General features: G+C 37.1%; 1 protein-coding gene across 1 annotated transcript in view; it reads right to left on the bottom strand.

The window, feature by feature from the left end:
- The window catches only part of EFR3A (EFR3 homolog A (S. cerevisiae)), a 65503-nt gene extending 44137 nt beyond the window's left edge, over positions 1-21366 (bottom strand). Inside the window, exons 1-4 of the mRNA XM_009881049.1 lie at positions 21361-21366; positions 12669-12815; positions 10746-10873; positions 8418-8568 (exon numbers count right to left, since the gene is read on the bottom strand). Coding sequence (XP_009879351.1) covers positions 8418-8568; positions 10746-10873; positions 12669-12815; positions 21361-21366 — 432 coding nt within the window. The remainder of the gene's footprint in view (positions 1-8417; positions 8569-10745; positions 10874-12668; positions 12816-21360) is intronic.
- Between the last annotated feature and the right edge of the window lie 4182 nt (positions 21367-25548).

Genomic DNA, 25548 nt, shown 5'->3' with positions numbered 1-25548 from the left:
GTGCTTGACAACCCTTTCGGTGAAGAAATTTCTCCTAATATCCAATCTAAACCTCCCCTGGTGCAACTTGAGGCCATTTCCTCTTGTCCTATTGCGTGTTCCTTGGGAGAAGAGACCAACCCCCACCTCGCTACAACTTCCTTTCAGGTAGTTGTAGAGAGAAGTTCAAGCAATCAAATAGTACACTATCACGTTAACTAGCAACATTCTGACTTATCAAAATTCAAGGGAAATAAACTTGGAGGCATTCTGTCAATTCTGCATGTCTTTATAAAAGGAAAAAAAAAAAAAAAGGAGTAGTCAGGGAATTATAATCCAGTCAACTTTAATTCCATTCACAGAAAGGCAGTCTGAAAAAAAAATTTCCAATTTGCAACCATCTATAAAGTAATGAAGGGGTAAGTAACAGTCAACATGGATTTGTCAAGAAGAAATCACAGCGACCCAACCTAAACTATTCCTATAACAATGAAATACATTTTGTGAATCCAGATGAGCAACATCTGTCATATCTTAACTTTAGTGATGCTGTTGACAAAAAAATACACAAAATTCTCAAAGGGAAGCTAGAAAAACACTGTCAAAAAAACACTCCCCATAAGATAGATGCAAATGTGTTTGGAAAAAATACAGAAACACTTGTAAATCATCAAACTACAATAATGTATTGAGTGAACTTCTGAAGGGGCCTGTCTGGAATACAGGAGTATTTGAGTTTCTCTAGAGACTTAGATGACAGAGTGGGCTCATAAAATTTGCAAAGAACACTAAGCTGGCCAGAGCTGTAGGCGTGTTTGATGCCTGGTTCTTGACAAACTGGAAATAGGGCCTGAAAAATCAAGGAAGGAATTTGGGAATGACAAATGCAAAATACCATTTTAAGACAGCGGTATAAATACAAGCCAGGCACAGCTAAATGAAGAAAAGAAACTTCGGGTTATAATAAACTGCACATTCAACAAAAGTCAATGGCATTATACTGGCATGAAAACGAAAACAATATATTGTGATACATCTGTATACCCTGTGACATCTATGAAGAATTTTTTGCCATCTAATTGGCACTAATAAGCCCTCAGATGAAGCACTGCATCCAGGTGAAGCATCACAGCTGAAGACAGTGATTAACTGATACAGTCCTTCAATTATTCAAGGAATGAACAAAGCTTTAGATAAACACCTGTTAAAAAAGACTGAAAGACATTAAATTATCTAGTCTAGAGTAGCCTAAAAGATATTAGTCTTACAGAAGTATAGAAGACAGCTATAAAAAGAAAAGAAATAAATTATTTTCTTTATCCAATGGTAATAGGAAAAACAATAACGGGCTTACGCTGAAGCAATGGTTACTTAAGTTACACATTAAAAAAAAATATCTCATTTCTAAAGCAAGCAAACTGCCCAAAGACCTTTTGGATTCTCCATCACTGACAGTTTTAAGAACAGACTACAAAGGGAAGAAAAAAAGGAAAGGAAAGGTTGTTGGGAAAGGTTTAACATAGTGCTGGTTCTGCCCTGAAGCAGAAAGATTTCCCTTTAAGATTCTTCTGCTTTTTCCCACCCCAGTACTCTTCTTGCCAATCGCTAAGCAGAGGCATTTCTTGTAGACTTTCCACAATGCAGAACCTGCTTTTATCAGCGCGTTACCCACGTATGTCTAGACAAGCCCAAAGCACTTTAGCATAATCTACAGCATACTGATTTGTGGAGGTCTTGAGGTAGTTTTCAAGCTGTAAGTGAAAGCTGTGTATTTCAGGAGAAAAAAAAACAAACCACAAAACCCCACCACTTTTTCTCCTCTTCTTAAAGTCTTTTTTCTGTTATATCTAGAGCACTTATCCCTTTCAACTGCACTACCAGCTCACCCACTGAAAGCTACAGGCGCAGCTGAAAATCATAGTTTGTAAAACTATATTCTCAGCAATGACTGAAAACAGAGCAAAATTATATAATACTCATCCACTTTATATGTCCTTCTGTAGGGAATTCAAAAAACAATTCTGTATAGTCTACTGCCAGAGTATGAAAGACAATCCACGAACAGCAACCATACGTTTTTTTTTCAATATAGTGAGTTACAAAAATGATCATTTCCTTCCCAAGAGTCCCTGGAAAATGTTTTACATGTCTTACCTCTCACTGGTTTGTTTCACGGACTTGTTAATTACAAAATAGAAATAGATTTATTAAAGTTTTTTGAAGACAGGAACCTAATTAGTCCTTACAAAAGTCCAGGAGTAAAAAAAAAAAAAGGGGGGAGGGTCAATATGTTCTCAGTATTTTCCAGACATTCAAGTGTTCAAGTCTACAATTGCATCACCCAGCAAACTTCCATAAAAACATGTAAGAGAACAGAAGCAAAAAGTTGATCGAACACAAACCACTATGGGAGCGGCCATGAGAATATTAACTCATCTAGCATTTAATATTAGCATATTAATATTATCTAAAATACAAAATTATTTGATTGACACGATCTTTCAACATGAAAACTTAAAATAACTCTAATAACTGCTTTGATAGAAGAAAGATTTGTTGTACCGAAAAATTGCTTTGAAAGAATAAATAACGAATTTAGGCAACGAAAGTGTCGGGGACTGTCTCTCTCGACATTTCTCCTACATCATGATGTGTAGTTTTGTAGCAGGGAAGTAAATACCCAGAAGTTATACCTCTCAAAATGCACAGTAAAATGTCCAGAAAGGGCAATTTTTTTTTTATTTCCTCATGTGTATAACAAAACACTTTCACTCACCGAACATAGAGCATTTCTGAACCATATTCCAGCATCAGCATTCAGACGAGTAAACATTTAGGCCAGAGGAAAGCTAACTGTGGTAACACTGTTTTGAATTGCACTGTCATTCAGTAAAATATACGATTCCATTCCATTATAGAAATTTTAAGCTTTTACAGTACACATTAGTTTATACTTTCCCCTTGCTTAGCAGTGATGCTCTTAAGCTGTTACGGTTGTTAAGTAAAGAATGTTTTACTCATAAGCATCTAAGATATTGTCAAGTGTACTTCAAATATAAAAAATATTCAAGCTAAAAAAGGACAAAACTCTTATGAAAGTCCAAGCACTTGCCTGGGATATAGTTGCAAAGCTTTTATAGATATAAACGTGTCGTTCAGTTATAGTAAATGCTTGCAGTCACCCACTGGTATTTTATGGAAGTTTCACCAGTACACATATCTTCTACATTTGTACAGTACAGAAGGTACAAATAGGAACTTACATTGGTAATATCTTATTTCCATTAATTCTGAAACCAATAAAATTCAATCAGCATAAAAACATATAAATCCATCACGAAATAAAGGAACATATTATCTATTCAGAAGATGTTTGTTCCAGACTGAGTCAAGAAAGTTGGATCATATTACCAGGGAGGGAGAGAGAGATTGTGTGAATCCTGTAAGTAAATCATGCAAGTTCTCAAGTGAAATTCCTAGGGACATAATTTCTTATATATATTTATGCTGTCTTATCACTCTTATTTAGCCAGTACAGTAGGAGAAAAAACATAACTTTTAATGCACCCTGGGTGTCTTTAAAGAAGGTCAGGTTTTTGCAGCAATTCAAGAACCAACAATCAGCATGCATCCCATTAAAGTTTGAGTTATGTTATTTAAAGTAATTCCCTGTAAAAACTGTAGGCTGGATCTGAGCAGTATTTTTTGGGGTTTTTTTTTTTTTGTTTTTTTTTTTATATTTGAGCTCCCCAGTCTGTCTCCTACAGCCTGCAATTTTCTCATGTTTCAGGTGGAGGAAAGGGGGTGCTGATGCTGACAGTTACCATCTTCTATTGCCAAAGCTACTGTACTTCATTATATACTGTATTTCATTATTACTATCACGTAGGAAGACATGATAGCTTATAAACATCGACTCTTGTAAACTACACAGTACAGTGTTAATGAGAATGTACACACTTCACCAAACAAATGCAAAAAGGACAAACACTTCAACTTTTCTAAATAGGAAAGTTTCAGACACTGGATTCATATATTGACTTCACAAACACAGTATTAAAATGATCACAACAAATAATAACCAGATAAAGTTCTCAGCAATAGAAATTGGTGATTTACTTCAGTTATTAATAGTTAAGGTCACCTGACACTTCTCAATTTAAGTTTTACTGGAATGGGATGGATACCTTCATATTGTGTTTTACTTCATGCCACTCGGATGAAAATTATCCGGAACGTCACATACGCAGTTGTGTGACAAAGTCAGTAACGGTACGTTGGCTTACAAGCACACGATAGTGTGGTTAAGAAACTGCAAGACCAGAGAGCGTAAGCATGAGGTGAGGGAAGCAATACTTAACTGTGAATGACCCTAAAAGGACAGCCTAAATTATTTATCCATCATCACTTAAATTCTAGTAGATGCAGACATAGAATTTAGATGGTAATTTAATAACCTACAAGATGAGAAAGAGTGCTTTGTGTAGTTCTGTCTCTCTGTACCTTTAACTCCTATAAAAAAAGACAGAGCAGGGATCCTAGAGATGAAATATTTCATTGTATATTAAATCACTACTAGCACATAATTCCGTATTGGTACATGGAATGAAAGAAGCATCTTGTAATAAAGATACGTTTCCATCACATAGTTCCAGATCAGCATGCTGCAGACAAGACAGCCAAATAAATGAGCGCTCTACTGGGAATATTAATTCTGACATTCTTTAATTTCACAGTCTTGACATTTTATACTATTTTTACATCTATGTGCACTTCAGTTCTGCCAAAACCGACTGCTTTTACAAGCCAATACTAACAAATATAAAAATCTTGTTGTTATATCAGGCACTGGCTGGTCATTTTTCCACTTGGGAGACTGCTTGTCTTCTTTTAAATAACAAACAATGACAACTAGCAATAACAGTCACATTCTCCTGCAGAGGAAGCCCAACACCGTCACTGATGGCATCATTATTTCACTCCTCCTAAGAAGGAACTGCCCTTCTAACATGAATCTAACATGAAGCACCCTACCAATTAAAGAAAGCATTCATGATAAATAATTTAAAATGTGGCAATACTGCATTCTACATATATCTGCTATTTTTCAGATGAGAAAGCAATGTTTTACTATCAAAATACAAAGAGGAATTCACCTCGTCAACATTCCAAATTAACTCAAAATATTTTGCATTCAACTGAGTTTTGTCAGTGTAGTTTAAGATGAAAGTTTTACTAAATTATGCACCCCATTGGTTTTGATCAGCTGTCCACTAAAGAAATTTTCTGAGTCCTCTCTAAAAAAAAATTAACACAAGATTAAAAACATTTGAAAAAATTGTCTCTTGTCCCAAAAAATTTTGACCGAAGTTCAAAGATTTTAAAGCTGTTCACCCCTAGACAGGAAGAATAAGCATCATTAATTCATTCTATCCTAGTAATATAACCACTATGGGTCTAAGCAATACATTTAATTATTTGTACATGAAAGAGAGAGATGTTTTGCATGATATTTGGTTACTGAAATTCTGTAAAATGGTTAGATAGAGAAATTTAGTATTGCCATAATTTTTAAGTAAGGGCTTATTGCAATCAGACTTTAGATCCTGTAACACTTAAACCAAGGAAATCTCACTTTTTCCCACCACATTTTTTCAGTTTGCTCACCAGCATATGCTATCCTAGCACATGGTTAATAAAAATAACTTCCATGATAGAAAAAGATGTTTTGAACTTCACAGACACTGCCAATTTGAAATCTGGTCTACATTAAAAAAAAATTCAACATATCCACTATTGAATTTCACCTGCTTTCAAGTATCTGTCTATATAAGTAGATTTACAATTATGTTATAAAAAAAACACAAAACATTGCTGCTGTAGAAAATAAGCTATCATAATTTACATATGCAACATATAAAAACTCCTATATAAATAGGAATTAGCTATATGTAACCTGAAGATCAGGCATAAAAGTACATAAATAAAAAACAAACTATTGCTTTTCCTAAACAGTAATCTTCAGGTTTAATTTCTAGACGTAAATCAACTTAAAAAATGAAATTTAACTTCAAAAAGAATTTAAGAAGTCAAACAGCTGAATGAAACTTTTGTGGTTTTTTTTTCTAAGATACAGAGCACCAAGCAGAATAGATTCTGCATCCAAAACCAGATATTTGGAAGTCAGGGGAAAAACCCTGGAAGACAGTAGCAGCTTCCAGATCTTTCCAAGACTCTAAACTACTCAGAGTCATTCAGTACACAGATTTGTTTCCTTTGAAACCATGACTTCTGAGCAATCACTAGAGTCCCCACAGCTAAAGCAAAATTTCCTTGTAAGGCTGAAAAAAATCTACAACTCAAGTAAGACAGTTGAATCATCCGTGAAAGACATCACTGCCTGTGTACCCCAGTGAAGCTCTGAAAGTCAGCTTTGGGATGGACAATAATCAAGATCTACTTGATCTCCACAATCATACTCCTTACCTTTTTAAGAATGAGCAGGCTATAAATTTGTATTGGCCTGAAATTGAATTTAAGCTAAAAATAGTATGGAAACTCTTCCAAAGTTTGCCTGACTTTTCACCAGTTTAAAGACACTTACTTCATACAATTTATTCTCCTCTTCAAAGCAATACCAGTTTCCACGCCAAAGTGGTAGATCAGAATAACTAAAGCACATGAAACATTATTTATTCAGTCACTCTACCATCTCTACACTTTTTGGGGTTTTTTTTGTTTGTTTATTTATTTCCTTCAGGAGGAGAGGAAACACTAAAAAAGGCTAAATGTGATGGTAAACTTTCTCCATATGTGACAGAATTTATTTAAGAACACAGTAGGTCAGTGTCCTTGGTAACAGACAAGCTGTCAGTGCCAATACACTTTGCTCCTTGAGCCAACAGCAAAAGACTCTAGCTTTTCTCTTCATTGACTACAGAAGGCACCTAGGGAAATTAAGCATAATTAGGCTAAAATTATCCTTGGAATACTGTTGGAGAGCCATATAGATTCACTCTCCTCACAGAATTTGACATCTTATTTAGGAAAACTTAATTTTTTTTTGGGTACTGAGTTTTACAACAGACAAATACAAATTATCTCCTAATTTAGGAAGTCCATTAATCTGCTTTGCTCATAAAAGACTTCATTAGGAACTGACAGGGATATCAAACAGATTACCATAAGGTGGAGTTCTGTTCAATAACATTTGTTTGGAAGTGTCGTGTGTCTTGTACATCAAAGTGGAGGCTGGCAGTAACTGCCAACAAGGATTTTACATAACTGGAAAGTGATGTACGTCTTGCCATTTGGCAGCCCAGGAAATAAGTTCCAAAGCTATTTCCCTAAGAGGTTTTGCCCAGGCATTAGTATACAAACAAATCAAAAGAAGTATGGTAGTCTGGCTCAAAGATATTAAAATAAATAAATAAATTAATTTATCTCATTACCCTCAGCAAAGCTGCCCTGTTAGCTTGGAGCATAAGGGGACGCTCCTCCCCTACATCACAGGAAGAACTCTGCGTTGCACCATAATAAGAAATTCTACTCCAGAGTAGCATCACTCTGCTACACCCTCCTGTCTCCCTGAATCACAACTCCATTTAATTCCATCAACTGGGAACCATGCTCAAAGGAAAGCCCAGTTCTACAGAATCCATAATGAATCCCCACACTGCTAACAATGGCAATGTACAAGAAACACAGACATCACTTCTTTACTCATGTAAAAGCAATCACTCTAAGTGAAAACAGTCCACCTCACAATCCTGGAATTTATGAGATTCCTGTTGTACCAGCTGGAAATACAATGGATAGAAGGGAATTGTGACGGAACTATAATACTGATTGCACCCATCACTCTATTTCAAAAACTAGACCTCCAAATCCTCATTTTGACCCTTTTCGTTACGCCCTTCGAGCCTGAACCTGAATCCTGAAATATTTAAGCTAATAAGATGGTGAGGTTGTAATATGGAAAGCGTTTGCCTCCTGGCTACTCTTCAGCTAACGGGAATCTTTCTGTGTAGTGTCAGTGATGTGGAAAAGGATGTTATTTCCTCCTTCTCACACCATCGCTCTCGTTGCTGGAGAGGAAGAAAACACTGTTGTACCTATACAATGGCTTCAGGAGGTCTGTTTAAAGATTCAAAACATGAATTCACAGAACAGCTTTCCTGTTCCTACTAAAAGAAGTAGTTATTTCTGCAGGGGATGAGCCCAGCCATCAAAAGAATTTTAGAGATTGAAAGGAAACAGTTTTTCTGCCTCTAGCTGGTATCTGCTCGGTGTTCAGACACAAATGGTATAACCTGCCACATACAGAATCTTCTCAGTTCATGTTAACTGGCAGATACTTTGTGACTTCTGAAACTACTTTCCCATAGCAAATAAGCAAAGATTTATTCTGATTTGATTTAGTATCTGAGTTTACTCACAGAATTAGTTCCAAGAACTTGCAGCTTTGGTTCACCTGACTCCAGAAGCTTGGCCACCATATGAAGGAAACTTTCCACAAACGGTTTTATGCTTTGAGAGTGGCAAGCCATTAGAAGTTGGTCCAATGCCTCCATGGCAATTAAAACATACCTGAAAATTAATTAGAGAGACTCACATAAGCACACGCTACATTTATCATTACCTCAATTATTTCAACTTAGGTACATATTACTACAAAAATTAGAAAACAAAAGTTGGAAGGTATATATTTTTGCATTATCTAAAAATGGAAGTTCTTGGTATTCCCTACATTCATCTCTTCTTTATTTATTATTTTTTTGGAGGGCGGGGGGGGACAGGGAGGCGAATAAAGTATTTTCAGAAGAGATGTCATAGTACTTGGTAACAGAGTAAATATAGTTTAATTTTCTTTTCTAGCACATTCTATTTCCAGGTATTAATCCCAGCTTTCTAGTCTACAGCTCCTCTGCCTATCCAAATCCCAGTACAGAAAGCAAACTACTCATTCATGCTCCTGCACAGTCAGACAACAGGCTAAGTAAATGGAAAAGAGTAAAGAAAAGCAGGGAACAAAATTAAATACGCCACCAAATGGCCATTAACCCATTTGATAAAGTTATAAAAATAGCTTTTGACATCATGAAGGCAAATAATGATGGCCTGTGATGGATATCGCCACTTCCTCAGCTCAGTATTTTCCTACTCCATTTCCACATTCTTTAAAATCTTCTCCCTCTTTTGACTCTACGTTCTTTCCAATTTCTAGCTCAGACAGGACTTCAGAGTATGACAGAGTTCCAAAGTTCATATTTAAATACAATTTAGCCAAAAGGGCTGAAAAGAAAGATATCCCCACTTCCCAATACCCTGAATGACAGTATACACGGCAAGGTTTAGGTAGCAGATGGGCTGCCTGGGTGGCTTCTGTAAGACACCAGGAGCTGCTCCCATGTCAGACAGAGCCAGCTCCAGCTGGCTCAAAGACGGACCCGCTGCTGCCCAAAGCTGAGCCCATCAGCAACGCTGGTAGCACCTCTGTGATAGCATATTTAAGAAGGAGTAAAAAACGGTGCACAGCAGCTGTGAGAGAGGAGTAAGAAAAATTTGAGAAATAACTATGGAGACACACACTAAGGTCAGTGAAGATGGAGGGGGAGGAGATGCTCCAGGCACCAGAGCAGAGATTCCCCTGCAGCCCGTGGTGAAGACCATGGTGACGCCAGTTGGAACATAGGAAGTTCCGTTCCAATACACGGAAAAACTTCTTTACAGTTCGGGTGACAGAGCACTGGCACAGGCTGCCCAGGGAGGCTGTGGAGTCTCCTTCTCTGGAGATTTTCAAGACCCGCCTGGATGCAGTCCTGAGTAATGTGCTCTAGGCAATCCTGCTTTAGCAGGGGAGTTGGAGCAGATGATCTCTAGAGGTCCCTTCCCTGAAAATTCTGTGATTCTGTGACAGAAGTTGTCCCCCAGCAGCCAATGGAGGACCACAGGTTCTGCATGGCTGCAGTGTGGATAACTCCACGCTGGAGCAGGCAGATGTGCCCTGAAGGCAGCTGCAACCCACAGAAAGGCCACGCTGGATAAGGCTCCTGGTAGGAGCTGCAGCCCATGGAGAGAAGCCCACGCTGGTCTGACAGGACCTGCGGCCTAGGGGGGACCCATGCTGGAACAGTCCATTCCTGAAGGGCTGCAGCCCGTGAAAAAGATCCACGCTGGAGCAGTTCTTGAAGAACTGCAACCAATAGGAAGGACCCATGCTGGAGAAGTCTGCAGGAGACTGTATCCTGTAGGATGGACCCCACGCTGGAGTAGGTAAGAGTGTGAGGAGAAAGGAGTGACGGAGACAAAGTGTTATGAGCTGACCACAACCCCCATTTCCCATCCCCTGTGCTGCTCAGGGGGAAGAGGTAGAGGATTCAGGAGTGAAGTTGAGCCTGTGAAGAAAGGGAAGGAGAGGGAAAGGTGTTTTTAGCTTTGTTTTTTATTTCTCACTATCCTACTCTGTTATTAACTGGCAATAAATTAAACTAATCTTCTCCAAATCAAGTCTGTTTTGCTCATGACGGTAACTGATGAGCGATCTCCCTGTTCTTATTTCAACCCACAAGCTTTTCCATCTTATTTTCTCCTCCTGCCCTGCCGAGGGGAGCATGGGAGCGGCTGGGTGGGCACCTGACAGCCAGCCAAGGTTAACTCACCACAAGGGATGGGGTCGGTCTCACCTCTGAAATGCAATCAGAACAAATGATGAAATGCAGCTACTTGTTAGTATCTATTTTTAATGCTGTGACTTATTTCCTTACCCATAGCGATGCCTGACGACGTCTCTGCTCAGTCTCTCTGCCAGGTAAGCACCAATTCGATCCAGCTTTTCTGGTGCAGAAACCGCATAGAAAGTCAGCTTCTCCATATCGGCTTTAACAAGACCATCCTAAAACCAGACATACAAAATATAAAATAAAAAAGTTCACAGAAAAGCTTTTGAAGTGTTTTTCCTTTTGTCTACTCGGCATTTGCAGATCTGAGCCATACAGATGGGAAGAAGCTACTGAAAAAAAACACAACTTATGAGCAAAATTGTCAGTAGCTTATTTGCAAAAAAAGAAATTATTTTTTAAAGAAATGAAGCAACTGTCTTCCCCCATCTTTTTTTTTCAGGAGGGAACAGGTATTCCAAAAGAAGGTATTTAGTGAGATATGTCATCACTTCTAAGACACACTTTTTCTCTCCTGGTACAATGTAATTTACTTCTTTTCCCATTCCCCCACAAAAAGTATATTTGATGGATAATTTTGATGCTATATACAAACAGGACTGTAGTTTAAATAATTTATTTCTTCAGTATCACATCTTAGACAAGGCTGACATACAGGGTACCTGAAGGCTCATTGTTAGAACCAGCTCAAAGATTAACCTATTAGTTGCAACGTGAACTGTGATATGGATCTCTTCGTGTAAGGCTGTAATTTTAACTATCAGGTAAGAAGAATAAAGCTTTTTGTTGTCCTTTTTTTTCTCCTAGAAGTTTACAAAAACATTATCTTCTTCAAACAAATTACTTTGATGCTTTTAACACACTCATAATTATTAACCAATGCATTTTATCAAGCAAGTCTTCTTATATTTTAGAAAAGGCCTGTGACTCAGGGGAAACATCATGGACTGGTTTGTGTCCTGCACTGAGCCAATGAATATTAACAAAAGCAGACACTAAGGAGAGCCAACTCAGAGCTACTGAGTGAAATTAAAGATATAAGGTTATAACTGTAGCAACTTCGGGTGTTTCTACACCTGTATCAAACAAGTAGGTTAAAACAAATAAATCTATAAAACTATCGTTCCATGCTTTCAACATACTGTAGAGACAGAAAACATTTTCTTTGAAGCCAGTAACTTATACTTATATAGTAACTAGCACTCCATAACAACTATTTTAAAGAAAAGCCCACGTACTTTTATAAGATACAAGCCAAACATTATACAAATGCTGACTGCTACTAACTTCTACTATAATAAAAGATAACAAGGTCTGGTAACACATTTCAAAAAGATATTAAAAAAAAATACAACAGCAGAAATATAAGCTCTCAATTAATCTGAACCACCATGTGATTTGATATAGATGTAGGCATCGCTAAATGGTAACACAGAAGTTATTTATTTTCACAGGCAGTAGGAGCTGGGCGGTAGTATAGCTCCAAGACTGTTCAAGTGAAATGAAAAAACTGTACATAAATAACTGGAGAAATTAAAAAAGAACAACAAACCATCTCTTTGGAGCACAACAGCCTATCAGAACTATAAAAACTTACACAGTCAATACACCAAAAGTTAGAAACTTAAAATCTTGTAGAAAACCAGAAAATGTTCACACCTGCAAACATAACAAGTGTTAAGTGGCTCTAAGCAGTTATGTGCTACCTCTGCTGCAGAATACCTTGCTTAATTAAATCTCTGTTTCTCTGAACAAAACATACCAATTTCACTCTCCAATATGCACAGCCTTGCTTTGAAAAGGGAATTAGAAGAGATGATCTGCAGAGTTCCCTTTCCAGCTGAATTATTCTGCTAACTTCTATTAAAGCTATGAAGTGCTAAAGCAGAATTTACTGTAAAATGTTAAAATAGAAAATAAAAAAAAAAATTTAAAAAATTGCTAAAGCATTAGTTACTGACCAAAAATTTTCAAATGCCAGTCCCTTAAAATTTTAAAGTCATCACTCACTTTTGGATCTTCAGGAAATATGTTATCTACCAGACGCTTGTAGCGAGGTCGCAAAGCAGCACAGCAACAGCACACTCCTGCAAAGAGATTTACCCAACAGATTTTAAAATTATGTTTTAGGAACTCTGGTATTTTCATTTGAAGGGACTAGCTGACAAGCAAGGAGGAAAAAGAGACAATGAATTCAGCTGCTTGTTACTACCAGCAATAAAGCAAAATTAAGGTAATTGGAAATAACTGAGAAATCAAATAAGCAAAACTACTATTATAATGTAATACATGAGAAAATATGCAAGCATCTTGGGCACTAGAAACGTACCTGTCATCCAGCCATACTTAAAAACATGCAGAAAAATCAAGAAATTTCAAAATTTAGTAATATTCAAACCAAGGCTACTTCATTTGATGTTTTACTTTAATTCTGGAATGAACGTTTTAAAACGCAAGTGAATGTGCATTATGCTCACTCTTCTACAAAAAAAAAGAGTCAACTATGAAATCTTCTGTTTTACAGGCATCAATATAAAGCAATATAAACCACAATATACAAAACAAGCTCTCCCTTCATCATTCTGCTATTTTACTGGGCATTGGAGAAAAGACAGTCACTTAAAGTGGAGAAAAGAATTCTTCTGATCTCATTTCTGCTCTACTTTTAATACTGTACTCATATGAAAATAATCAGAACAAAACATGTAACCTGCTACTTTATTAATTTAAAAAGAATCATACTGCCTGCTCTAAAAAGATAAAAACCTACAAAGTATGGTTTGGTTTTTTCTAGCACTCAGGGCCACTAGGACTTTGGAATAAATTCAGTGTATATTAAAAAATAGCACCTGAACTGAAAAACTTAGCACAGAAAGAAAATAGAAGAGTTTCTAGATGTCTGTTCAAATGTTCTATCAGTGCAGATTTATTCCCAAGGAATTTAAATGTTTTGACAAATCAGGTTTTAAATGTTTTAGTAGACTTATTACCAGACTAACTCAACGGCCAGGTCTCAGATCAACATTAAAGCAGCTCTGATGCACAAGAGACACTCAGTAGAAAATAATAAGCTGAATAATAATAGACCAAGTATGCATGCAGATCAGTGGCTTTCTGGTCTTTCAAATCTCAATACCTAGAGCATTCAGACTAGCTAAATATCTTACAAATATCTTATTAAAGGTATCCACTTATGTACTCAAAAAAAAAAATAATCATGAAACACTTTGCTAGAAATAGTAAAACTGCAAAAGTTTTTGCTGCAAAGCAAAATACGGAAAAGAAAAAGGGATATCTTGGCAGTAACTCTGATGATTGCAATTTATCTGCAAATTTTTCAGGCTGGGAAGAAGCACTAGACAAATAAACAAGGATTTACTTAAGATACCCACGTACCCTTAGTTGTTTTAAACCATATTTAGCAGAACATCTGTGAGATTAATGACAAAGACTTTCCCTGCTGTACTTGTTTTTATTACAAGACTCTACAGCAGTAGACATTCTCCCTCTATTCCACCTGTTTTCTGCTACTACTTGTCTTTTGGACAAAAAAAATGAATTCTGCTCACAGTCTGACAACTTAATTATTGCAATTTATTTAATCAAAACCAATTATCAAAGATAGATCTATGATTTTAAAACCACGCTGTAACTCAAAGTTCTCCTCAGTGGTCTTTTAAGTCATTTCATGAATTATAGGGTCATACATCACCATTAAGATAAACACAGACTTACAACTTCAATGCCTAACTGAAAAAACACCCCAACCAAAAAACACTCAGGGAATAAACAACTAGAAGACTAAGTAAGAATTTTTGTGTGAAATAGTATTTTGTTACTATTGTGAAGCTCTTCATGCGACACCTGTTGACATCTCTTACTCACAGAGGTCTAATCAATGTAAAAATCTACATTGACGTAAAAGCTGCAGGCATGGAACAGCTAAAATCAAAGCTATTTCATATGCCACTAGAAAATACAGGTATCAAAAGAGGTAATTAAACCTACTTGACTTAAAAACAAATTGACTTAAAACAAATAATTCAGACAGTTGTACAAAGACATTCTATTGAGAGCAATGCTGTGTAACATTTTAAAAATAAATAAAATCATAATAAGAAAGGAGTACTTGATTAGTGTCTAGTATATCACTCAGTATTGGGAAATTCAAGTAAGACCATCAAAATCCACCAAATCAAGACTTAATATTGTTAAATATTTCTTGAGTTAGGTATGCAGCTCTATACCTGGCTCAACACTCTTTGTACTTGTGTCTTCCTACTTGATTTTGTACTTTATGGACTTCTAACATTGGTGCAGAGTAAATAGTATGTTTGATTACTGCTAAGTATAACAAAATATTCCTATAATAACTGTAGTAAGATATTTTGCTACAGAACAGAAAAAACAAAAATATTGTAAAATATTGCTTGCAAGACCAAGGCAATTAAAAATACTTTTAGTTTCTCCTTCTTTAAGCAACAGAAGAAGAAAATCCTTGCAAAGAACCACAAATTACATCTTCAAACAGTGTTTTCGAACCGTGTTAATTACTTAAATTTAACATAAACCCTGGATACAGTTACTCCTTTGAGAAGGATGAAAAATATCAGATAACAGTACCAACTTATTCTGGCAGCCTTACCAGATGGTTTCAGTTAATGGAAACTCAATATTTTTCAAATACTGCCTTTCAAATTTATGCCACACAGTGAATTTTGACATAAAAAAAGTCCTAACGATAAGTATATTGCATAAGATTTGACAATTTTCTCTTCTTCCCATCCTGGATTTTTTGTAGTATCTTTACATTGTACATATTTAATTACAGCACAGTTTACATGGAATAAATAAATAAATAAATTGATTTTTCAAAGAGTTCTCTATCATCAAAATATAAAACTACAGTTGATTGAATGCTCATATCATTCAAACAACTTCCTAAATTAAACAGAACATTCAAGTATGAGAAAGCAAGAGTTAATCTACCAAGGCTCTCAGCCTCCAAAGATATTTTGAGTAGAGAAATTTAAACAGAACACTATCAGAAAAAAAATTTAAGTGACAGGCTCTCCAATGAACACGGAAAAAAGAAAGCCAAAAGCAAACCCCAAAACAATTAACAGTCATGAGACAGATTTTTCTGGAAAAATTATTAATCATTGCTCCGTGTTTTGATATGACCAGGAAAGATTACTAAAAACATAGGAATAGGTTTAAAAAAAAAGTATGAATAAAAAAAATAAAACCACCAACAAACAAACAAAAAAAACCCTACACAACAATCAAGTTTTAACAACATACATTAAAAATAGATTGAACTTAAAAAAATAAAACAAAAGCTAGGAACATTTCACTACGTAGACCAGAAAAGATGAATTTGTAGAAGATTGATAGAAGCTGAACAATTGAAAATGGATTCTCTACTTCTTGGATACAAATTTAACCCAGAGAAAAGTTGATCCAAATAAACACATTCGCTTCACGTAAATAATCTGTTTTGTAGGTCTACAGAACACCGTCACTAAGCCAGGTAAAAAAATCCTGTTCCATTTTATGCAGGTTTATCGACAAACAAATCCTACGACAATTCCCTTTCAGTGTGAGGCAAAATCTGCATTTTAATGGTCTCCCCCTCGAAGACACCTTTACGTCATTTAATACAAGTAAATATAAAGGCTAAAGCAGTATCTACAGAGAAATTCATACTGTTACATGATAGTCAGCCTAAACGGCTTAAAAATACTTATTGTCTACTTCTCCAATAGCGGGATTTTCCAAGTTCAAACATGCATGTTGTCTGCTAAAGGAATCCTTTAATCTGCATTTTACACATTAAGACCGTACATATTTCCCAGCTGTACGGGTACTTCTTTTTACACACATTTATTCTACACAGCAGCAGTAAGAAGAAACAGTCCACGTTATCAGAAAATGGTAATTTCACCTACCCAAACACATACACGGTCTCGGTTCAAAAGCAGAATTATAATCATAGGCTTTTTCTTGCTCAACAGTTGGAACTTGAACGTACTGCCTCATCCTGGGTATGATTTCGCTCCCCGCGTACTCGCTCCTTTTTCAGAAATTTGCGCTCTCTCACTAGCACAGAAGCAGTTGCTTCCTGCGAGGGCTCTGCAATACTGTAAGCTTATCTGATGAGCTCTGTGACATCTACATAAAGCCACCAAACACGTGAAAAACTTCAGTATCAAATTCTGTTAACAAGGTCAGGCACAAGGAAAAGAGAAAAGAATAAAAGTTACATTGTCAATGTGTGATTCACAGCTCATCGAATGAAACTGAACAGGGCCAGTTTCATTACTTCAACTTCCCCGGAACGCACAGTTCATTATTTCTGTGACTAGATGCAAAATATCAATAGAGTTTCAGAAGAAAAACCCTACGTTCAGTCAGCTGCCACATATCACTGTAGAGTGATAAATATTTTAGCAAAACGTACTCACTTGAGCTTGCTGAAGAGTAGCCAGAAAAAAGTTATTTCAGCCAGACTGCTGACCAAAAAGGCTTTTTAAACAGAAGAGTTTATCTCTAAGATTAGAGAAGCAGTTTAAAACTTAATAGGTTAATGAAATTAACGTTATCTCTAATAATACTTCAGAATTTAAGAAGCAAGGATTATAGAACTTAAATCCTGGACATCCTTACTCACAAAGGTTGTGATACATCAGGCAGAGAATCCATTTTGAGTTGAGCAATTCTGAAGTTATTTTCTGTCTTCCCATTACTTCTCATCACTTTACCATTTTACTGCCTACATTACATCCACTTCGGTAACACAAATACAGGATTTTCACACAGGTGTTTTAATAAACCCTGGAAATTATAAAGTACTGGTTTTAATAAAATCATAACTAATAATTTCTACTGAATAACAATTCCATACCAATTCTAGACTTAAGGGATAATACACTAGTGTTTACTGCAAATAAATTCAGCAAAACCACTGAGCTGCACAGAAACTATCCCCACACAGTATACTAAAGAAACCCTACAGTGTGAATTAGGAAAATATACATTACAAGAAAGTTTTACTTTAAATGAGTTTGTCTGAATATTCACTGCTACATCTTACTCATACAAAATTCCAGAAAACCCAAACCTTCGAGCTGGCTTTAAACACAGAACACCAAGTTCTGCCCACGAAGCTTAAAATCGCCAGATTAATTTCCTCTTTATCAAAACAGAAAACAAATGGATCACATTATTTATCTAATGCTAGAATTTCTGCTGAAATTTTTTAATGCTGCCTACTATTGTTGTCTACTGTTTGCAGAACATTAACAACTTGAACAAAGACTCACGTTCACTCACTGAATATTTTTATTATGTCCCAAGCTTGGACATAGTTGTCTATATCTCTGAGTATCTATCTTCAAAGATTTATTAAAAAAAGACCCTATTCTATAAAAAATAGTATCATTATAATGAAGTTCACAGCTACAGATAAATGTGTGTTTTGCTACTATCAGGAAAGAAACTGAGTAAAATTAAAATTACATTCAGTTGCTCAATGTACCTAAATATTACTACATAAAAATGGAGTACTTCACTTCTGTACATTAACTTTAATTTTACTTATTTTCCTGTATCTAAGAAATATGAGCAAAAATAAATTTGTTTCAAATATGCAGAGAAAAGTGCATGATATAACACTTTGACAGCTACACTAACTATACCTGGTTAGTTCTGAACTGTTAATATCAGTTGATGCATTTAATTCAGAACTAAAACTGTTTTCAAGGGCATTCCCCTTCCACTATTAAAAAAAAAAAAAAAAAAGAAGATCAAATATTTTGGAACAAGAAAATTATTCTGACCATATAAGGGAGTTAATTAAAAATATTATTCAACCTGCTATAAAAAGATCAACTGCTGGAAGGACGGGCTCATCAGCCATCGCACCGTCCCTGTAACGCACTCCCAGAGAGAACTCGGCATCCAGACGGCGTGAAGTCCCATCCCCCAGATAAGCCTCTCCTCCACCTCCCACCCTGCTGCTGTTTGACTTCTGAACAGCTGGTTTCTAAGCCTCTCTCTACCAAAATGCAGCAAAGAAAATGTTCAACACGCAGATGAAATTTCTGTCTTGAGAACACGATATTCATCTTGATGTCAACTTCTGACCCCCATGACATTAAAATCTCAGTAACAGCCAATGGGGAAAACTCCATCTGCTACCCAGGTTTGGCAATTCTACATTTATTTTCAAAAATATTTTGGTCCTCAGTTAGCTTGAAACAAATGAAAAAAAAAAACAAACAACCAAACAGCTGTCTCTCAAGAACTTATTCTTACAGTAAAGCTGTAAAACTAATTACAAAGCTAGTTCTGGTGACTTCAAGGTGTGTTGTTCTATACTTGAATCAACACGGAGAGACGCATAGCATGCTACAATGAAAAGCATGCAAAAATAATTCAAACATAAGCTTTTTGTGAAAATGAGAAATGGCAGCGCATGTCAAGCTACTAGTAAGAAGCAGAAAAAAAAAAAATTTAGTCAAATAAGGCTTACCACTAAGCTTCTTCAATGAAGTATTCTTTTCAAAACCATTAGCAATTAAAACAAATCCCCGGGGAAGATATTATCTTTGGGATGGTGCCTTTTAAAGACTTCTAATCCATTAAAAGGAAGTTTTCCATTACATCAAGTTCTCCGGTTGCATTCTTTTTCACAAGTTCACCGCCTGCAGTGTTTCCACAGTATCTCCTTTCTCCCACCTTTGTTGTTTTCACAGAGTAACTTTGTTTTACTTGCTCATTTCTCTTCTCTTCAACACCGCCTCCTCCTTTCCGACTCTGAGACAGTACCAGCACTCTATTTTTAATATAGCACTAAGAATGTCTAAAATTAAACTGGTTCCAGTGAAAGAAGCTCTATGGCTTATTAAGAAATTGGCTTCTCAGTTCCTGTCCTTATCTTTCTGTTAAGCTGGCCATAACAAGGTCATTTACTTCTCATCACTAAAGTAACCCAAAAACGGAAATTTTGTCACCCTGACTTCAGAAGACACCTGGAAAGACACATCGACAGAGATCTCCTTGATCCCTCTCTGTCACAGCTGGCACTGATAACCTATTCACAGTAAAAAAAAATGGGTAAAGTCCAGGTTTATTCCTGCCTTCAATATTGGGTTCGCAGTCAAGAAATGAGTTCTAGGTGATAAACCCAGAGGATGGGAAAAAAAGAGGTTTTCTGTCATGATACTCCTATTTCTAAACAAATACTGATTTCATACATCAGTGAAAAATGGGGACCTAAACAAACTACTGGGCTAAAGAAGGGGAGGGAAAAGGTGGCTCGTGGTGCTTTGTGTAACTTCTGAAGCACCTGAACTGGTATTATTCCTCCGTCCAGACCAGCAGTAGAGAATGGAGCAGATTCATAACAAAGACTGATAAAACACCCGCTGTACTCAAAGACCTCATCCAGTGAGACACTGCACCAGCAGGATATCCTGTCCCCATTATTTAATTCAGAATAAAAAAAGTAAAGAAGGATTGACAACATGGCAGCAGCCTCCCTCTGCTCTCACTACTTAACCCAAACACTTTGACCCATCTCTCCCGGCTCCTCCCACGATCAGTGGGTACAGAAGGGGATGTCCCCAGCACGGTGATGATCCTGGCGCAGAAGGAAGCTCCCAGCACCAGAGAGACCATCCTGTTCAAGGCCTGGCTTCACCTTGGCCCTAACCTGTTCTCTAACCCAGTGGAGCAATTTTCAGAATACTGCGTCCTTGAACACTTCCCAGCTGCAGGTGACCATACCCTTTATAGTCACTCAAAGGCCAACAAACTTGCTTCACGCTCCTCCACAGGTTCCAACAAGGAGGCGGGCTGCAACACCTGCACCTCCCCTACCACCTCCTTCCCACACTGCTGCCCGTAGGGAGCAACTTCTCATACGGAAGACCATTCTACAGAAGATGCTGCAGCACCTCAGGATTGAGATGGATGTTGTGCTTGAAGGAGATGACAGACGCTATGGAAGGCATGGTTGAAAGGTAACAGGACATGCAGCAGCCCATAGCCTATCTCCAGGGTGGCCAGGGGGTCAACAACAAGCAGTTCTTAAGGGGCACCAGGGGCAAAACTATTCCAAAAGGGCCACTGTCTGCCTCTGGAGCCTTCAAACCGTACTTCTGGTCAGCAGGTTGACTAGCCACAGGTAAAATTATATATACTTGGCTAAATGCCTCAGTAAGCTTTGGTGACTACTACTTAAGCCCAGGCTACAGGATCTATCCCAGAAGCTCAAGGTGGCCGTACCTTTTCTTCCCAGTCCCAGCTTCGGGCAGCAAGGCAGCTGGCTGACAGGGATTTTGCCTGTACCACTCCCAGTTCTAGTTTTAATAGTTCTAAACTAGATCTTCCACACCCCCTTTCCCATTGCATTTCCTCATAGGTTACTGGACACAGCCCTCACTCCCAGCAAGGAAGAAAGTTATTTCATTGTTTGAACACTTGCTGCTCTCTTCCGTCTTGCTACAGGAACTCATGTAGATTAAGCCATTGTCTTTAAAGCAGCCATCCTTTGTATATGTGTGTATTTTGAGGATGAGAGAGGAGGGGAAGAAGAGGGCATCAACAGGAAGCCGGGACAAGAGCATGGGACTGGATACAACTCTAGGTAGGGCATTAGGACACGGTATGTTGACAGCAAAGCCAACCATCTCACCGTCATGTTGCAAATTACACAAGCTCCCATTGTAAATGGTGTAGTGTTATGATTAATGGTACATTTAAAATCTCAGGGTTATGGCAGTAGCACATATGGATTATTTAGCATCTCTTAGAATACAAATAGTCCACTAAGCCCCATGAACAGTTCTGCCTTTCAGCATATGTCATGATTCCAAGGTTTGTCATGAAAGAAACTGGAATGACTCCTGACACAGGGGAAAGTTGCCAAAATGTCTAAAGATAGACCTTGCTGGTCAACTGAAATCTCTATTACATAGCAGTCGCTTCTGGTTTTGAAGCTGTGGCTTTCCTACATCAAGCAACAGACGGAACATTGTCAGACTCCCTGCTTTTGGAAGGTCATGAAGATTTTATCAATAGGACACATTTGCACTATTTGAAGAGAGCTGGAAGGATGGGACTGGTAAACTATGATCACCACCTGACCTACAGAATACAAGCTCACTTCAAACCAATGAGTAACTGGTCATCAAGCGCCCAGGGTTGCAAGTCTTCTCAGGGTGACAAACACCTGAAACTTTGTGCATTGAAAAACCTGAATGTAGAGAAGCATGAAGAAGTTTTCTGATTAGTGTTACTTTCTCCATTTTCTTAAGATAACACAGCTCGTTTTCTTGACCCAGTCCGTGGGGGAGGAACACAGCTGCAGCAGTAAGAACTCCCAGAATCTTATGCAGCTGCCCATCTTTTTCCTCAGACAAAAGGATGCTCAGATCAGTTGTGTCACTCCTTTACCACAGGTATCCTGTGGCTGCAGGCTGGGAGGATTCCATTCTCCCCTCCTGCCCAATGGTGCCTCGAGCACACGTTGCCCAGATGCACAGTGCTGAAGGAGGACGTACCACATTGTCACTTGAATTGCATCATGAAGAAAAATGAGGCATGAGAAGCTTTCCGTGAGTGAAAACAGCCTATGTGTCAGGTTTAAAAGTCCTGATGAGGAGGAAACAAAGGTTCACGAGCCTTCTTTCTGGAAGCCTCAAAGCTCATGCAGTGGGAAGGTTTAGCTCAGGGAACTAGATTTTAACTAGTTCAGAGTAAACCACTGAACTGACAAGCAATGTAAGAGTGTGTTGATCTATATATTCATTTTTCTATTAAAACATGCCAAATGATAACATAAGCACAGCCAGAGCTTCGAAAACAAGTTTTACCCTTATTTGAGCACACTCAGCTATAGACTTCAGTACATATACACAAATTTTGAAAAATATTTCCTGATTAAAAAGAAAACTTTCTTTATACAAGTAGTTCAATACCACATTACATAAATTTTACTTCACACACATTGTACATAAAAAGCAACATAAGAAAGAGAATGGATAAAAAGTTCTCTGTAAATCTGGAACTATACTGTGCTATTTACATTGAGAAAACCTTCTGACCTTTCCGAGGCACATACACAGGGCTCAAAACATGACAAAACATCTGTTCCTGTTCAGTAACGACGTGTTTAAATTCTATTGATGTTATTGAAAAATAAAATGCTAAATAAAAATGTTGTAATGTTACTTTGAAAGAGAGTCACAGAAGATAAATAAGCTTAAGAACTCAAATTCTTGTTTGAGTCTTACCAATCTTCAGTTAAGTACCCCATCTGTGTCTGTACCTACCCACTTGATTTTCCCAGAGAGTACTGACAAAATGGGATATTGCAATTTGTGAACATACATATGGAAGAACATTAAAATGATTCTGAATGAAAAATTGGAAAAAACCTCTTTACCTATTGTCAAGAAGCGGTCCTCAGAGCTGCCCACACACTCCATTTTACATTTTCCTTTCTCCGCAGACAGCCTTACCTAGTTCACCCTGCCCTCATAGAAGAGCAGCTTTATGCTACAACAATCAAGCAGAAGTTCATGCAACAACTTTTCAATATTAACAGTTTCAAACAAAGACGTGAAACACAGAAGTTACACTAAAAAAACCCTCCTTCTAGGTTAATCTGAATTATAAAATATCTTTGTGGTTATCTTTCCAGTAAGTTCTAAAAAGTGCTCCAGCTTGGATTCCGGTTTCCCAGAATAACTGCAAAGCAGCCGTTATAAAATTCTGAATTATCTTCTCCTCTCCAAAACAGTGATATTTAAGGGCAGAACATATGCCTATCTAGAACCACTTGTCCCAGCTAATTAAAAAGCAGTTTCCCCCCTCCTGTAATTTCTAAGCAGCCACAGAGTACACAAGGAACACACGTGCAGCCGATTGCTCTTCTGTGCATCTTCAGTACCTAAAGCCTACGGCGCTTTGCTACTGCCACCAAACTAAACTGCTCAGTCTAGGAGATGGTCAGTCTAGGAGACTGACAGCTTTATCTTTATACACAAAGTAGTAGTTATATAGATACATATTGTTAATTAGCAAGTCTTCCATGTCTCAGCTCTCTGTAGAAACCAGACAGGACATCTGCGCACACACAGACTCATCAGTTTCTACAGCAATGCAAGCATTCTTCCCCACAGCCAGCACTTCTCACCATGCTGCAATTCCAACAGCAGATTCAACTTGCAGAAATAATGTTCTGTCAGTTCTGAGAAACTTTAAGCTCATGTCTAAACTAATGTCAGCAACAGATCACAAACTCATTTGACAAAAAAAAAAAAACAACACCCACACATACAGAAAAGCATCTTGGATCCAGCTTGCACTGCATTTATTACAAGACAAGAACTCTGCTAGCTCAATCATATCAGACCCTGATCAATTATACCTTAGTAATTATTCACATTTTATTACCTATGAAGTTCAAAAGTAGGGTGCCAGCATCTTAAAGTCCTTTTCGAATCATTAAACAGTTATGTTTCAGTTTAATGAAAATGAGAGAATCTGTTTTAATCACAGATTATTTCATATTTATTAGAATTACGTAAGGAAACCAACAAAACATCTGTGAAAATTTATCTTCACACGTTTCCTTACATATTAACAGCTTTACAAAAGTATCAGGAAGGAGTAATGATTTAGGAAGATGATATGGCTGAGTGTTAGGTTCAAATTCCTTTTTCTTTTCTTAGTCAGAAATGAGTAAGCATTCTCAAGGCACAATTAAAGACTTAGGGTGCTCATTTCAAGCCAAAGTACAGACCTTAATCAGCAAAATACTGTGACACATCCAAGTACAGTTTAGAATCACAATTGTGATCTTCTTGAAAATGAAAGGACTGAAACCTTTAACAGATTTCAAGTTGGACTGAAAAGGAAGGCTGAGGTATACAGGCGCCAACTATTTTTTAAAATTTTGGGGTCTAGAATTCTACTCAGACTTTATACAGTGTAAATCTATTTTTAAAAAATCCACTGAATTTAAAAAGAACTAAAACAATGTTTATTTTGAAATCAAATATTTACCTTTTCTCACATAATTGCTGGGGAATTTGCACATCTTTACAAGAGATTAATTCTTACTGCCATGTTTCTAGTTTAGAAAAACGATTCAATATTTGAAAGAAGCCGAAGTTCTTAAACACAAAATACCAGTACTTCAGTAGCATTCATTTCATCAGCTTAGTTACTTGCACATGTAAATTATCAAAGGCTAGACAGTCTTTTACCTACAATGAAACCTTTTTGCTCTGAATTAAAAGCATGCAAGTCTCACTACTGTAATATTCACTCTACACAAATACATTTACTGATTTAAACTTCTGTTCAAGAAAACTAATTTGCCTTTGTACTTGGGCAAATTAAGAAGTTTCCTAGTTTACAAATGACTTGCAAGTCTTAAGATTCTTAAATATACCTGTGCAAGACAAGAATTCTGTAATTGTTTTAGCTTTTGAAATGTAAACAATTATAGCACGCCCCTTATGTTAGATAAACTCATACTGACACCTACATGGCTGGTATTCTACCAAAAGGCTTGTATCCTTTGAGCCAGCTGGGTTACCAGTAAGTCATAGGTGGTTCCCTCGAACGCATCAGGTACTAACAGGATTTGCTAGCATATTTCATAGACATGCACTCCAGAATACAGAATCAAGCAGAACTTTGGCTGTTCAGCTAAGCACCTTCAAAATAGCAAAATCTGGAACTGTTCACCTTTGAACATGATGATTACCTGAAGTCTACAAGTTAGTCGATGACTAAGAGTCTCATTCATCTACTTACCCCAACTTTCTACTCATTCCTGCCTAATTCCTGCATGAATTAATCTTGAATG

The sequence above is a fragment of the Charadrius vociferus genome, unplaced genomic scaffold, assembly GCF_000708025.1.
Source record: "Charadrius vociferus isolate BGI_N301 unplaced genomic scaffold, ASM70802v2 scaffold2, whole genome shotgun sequence".
Lineage (NCBI taxonomy): Eukaryota > Metazoa > Chordata > Aves > Charadriiformes > Charadriidae > Charadrius > Charadrius vociferus.
Note: the sequence above shows the minus strand (reverse complement) of the source record. Positions and strands in the feature narration are given on the sequence as shown.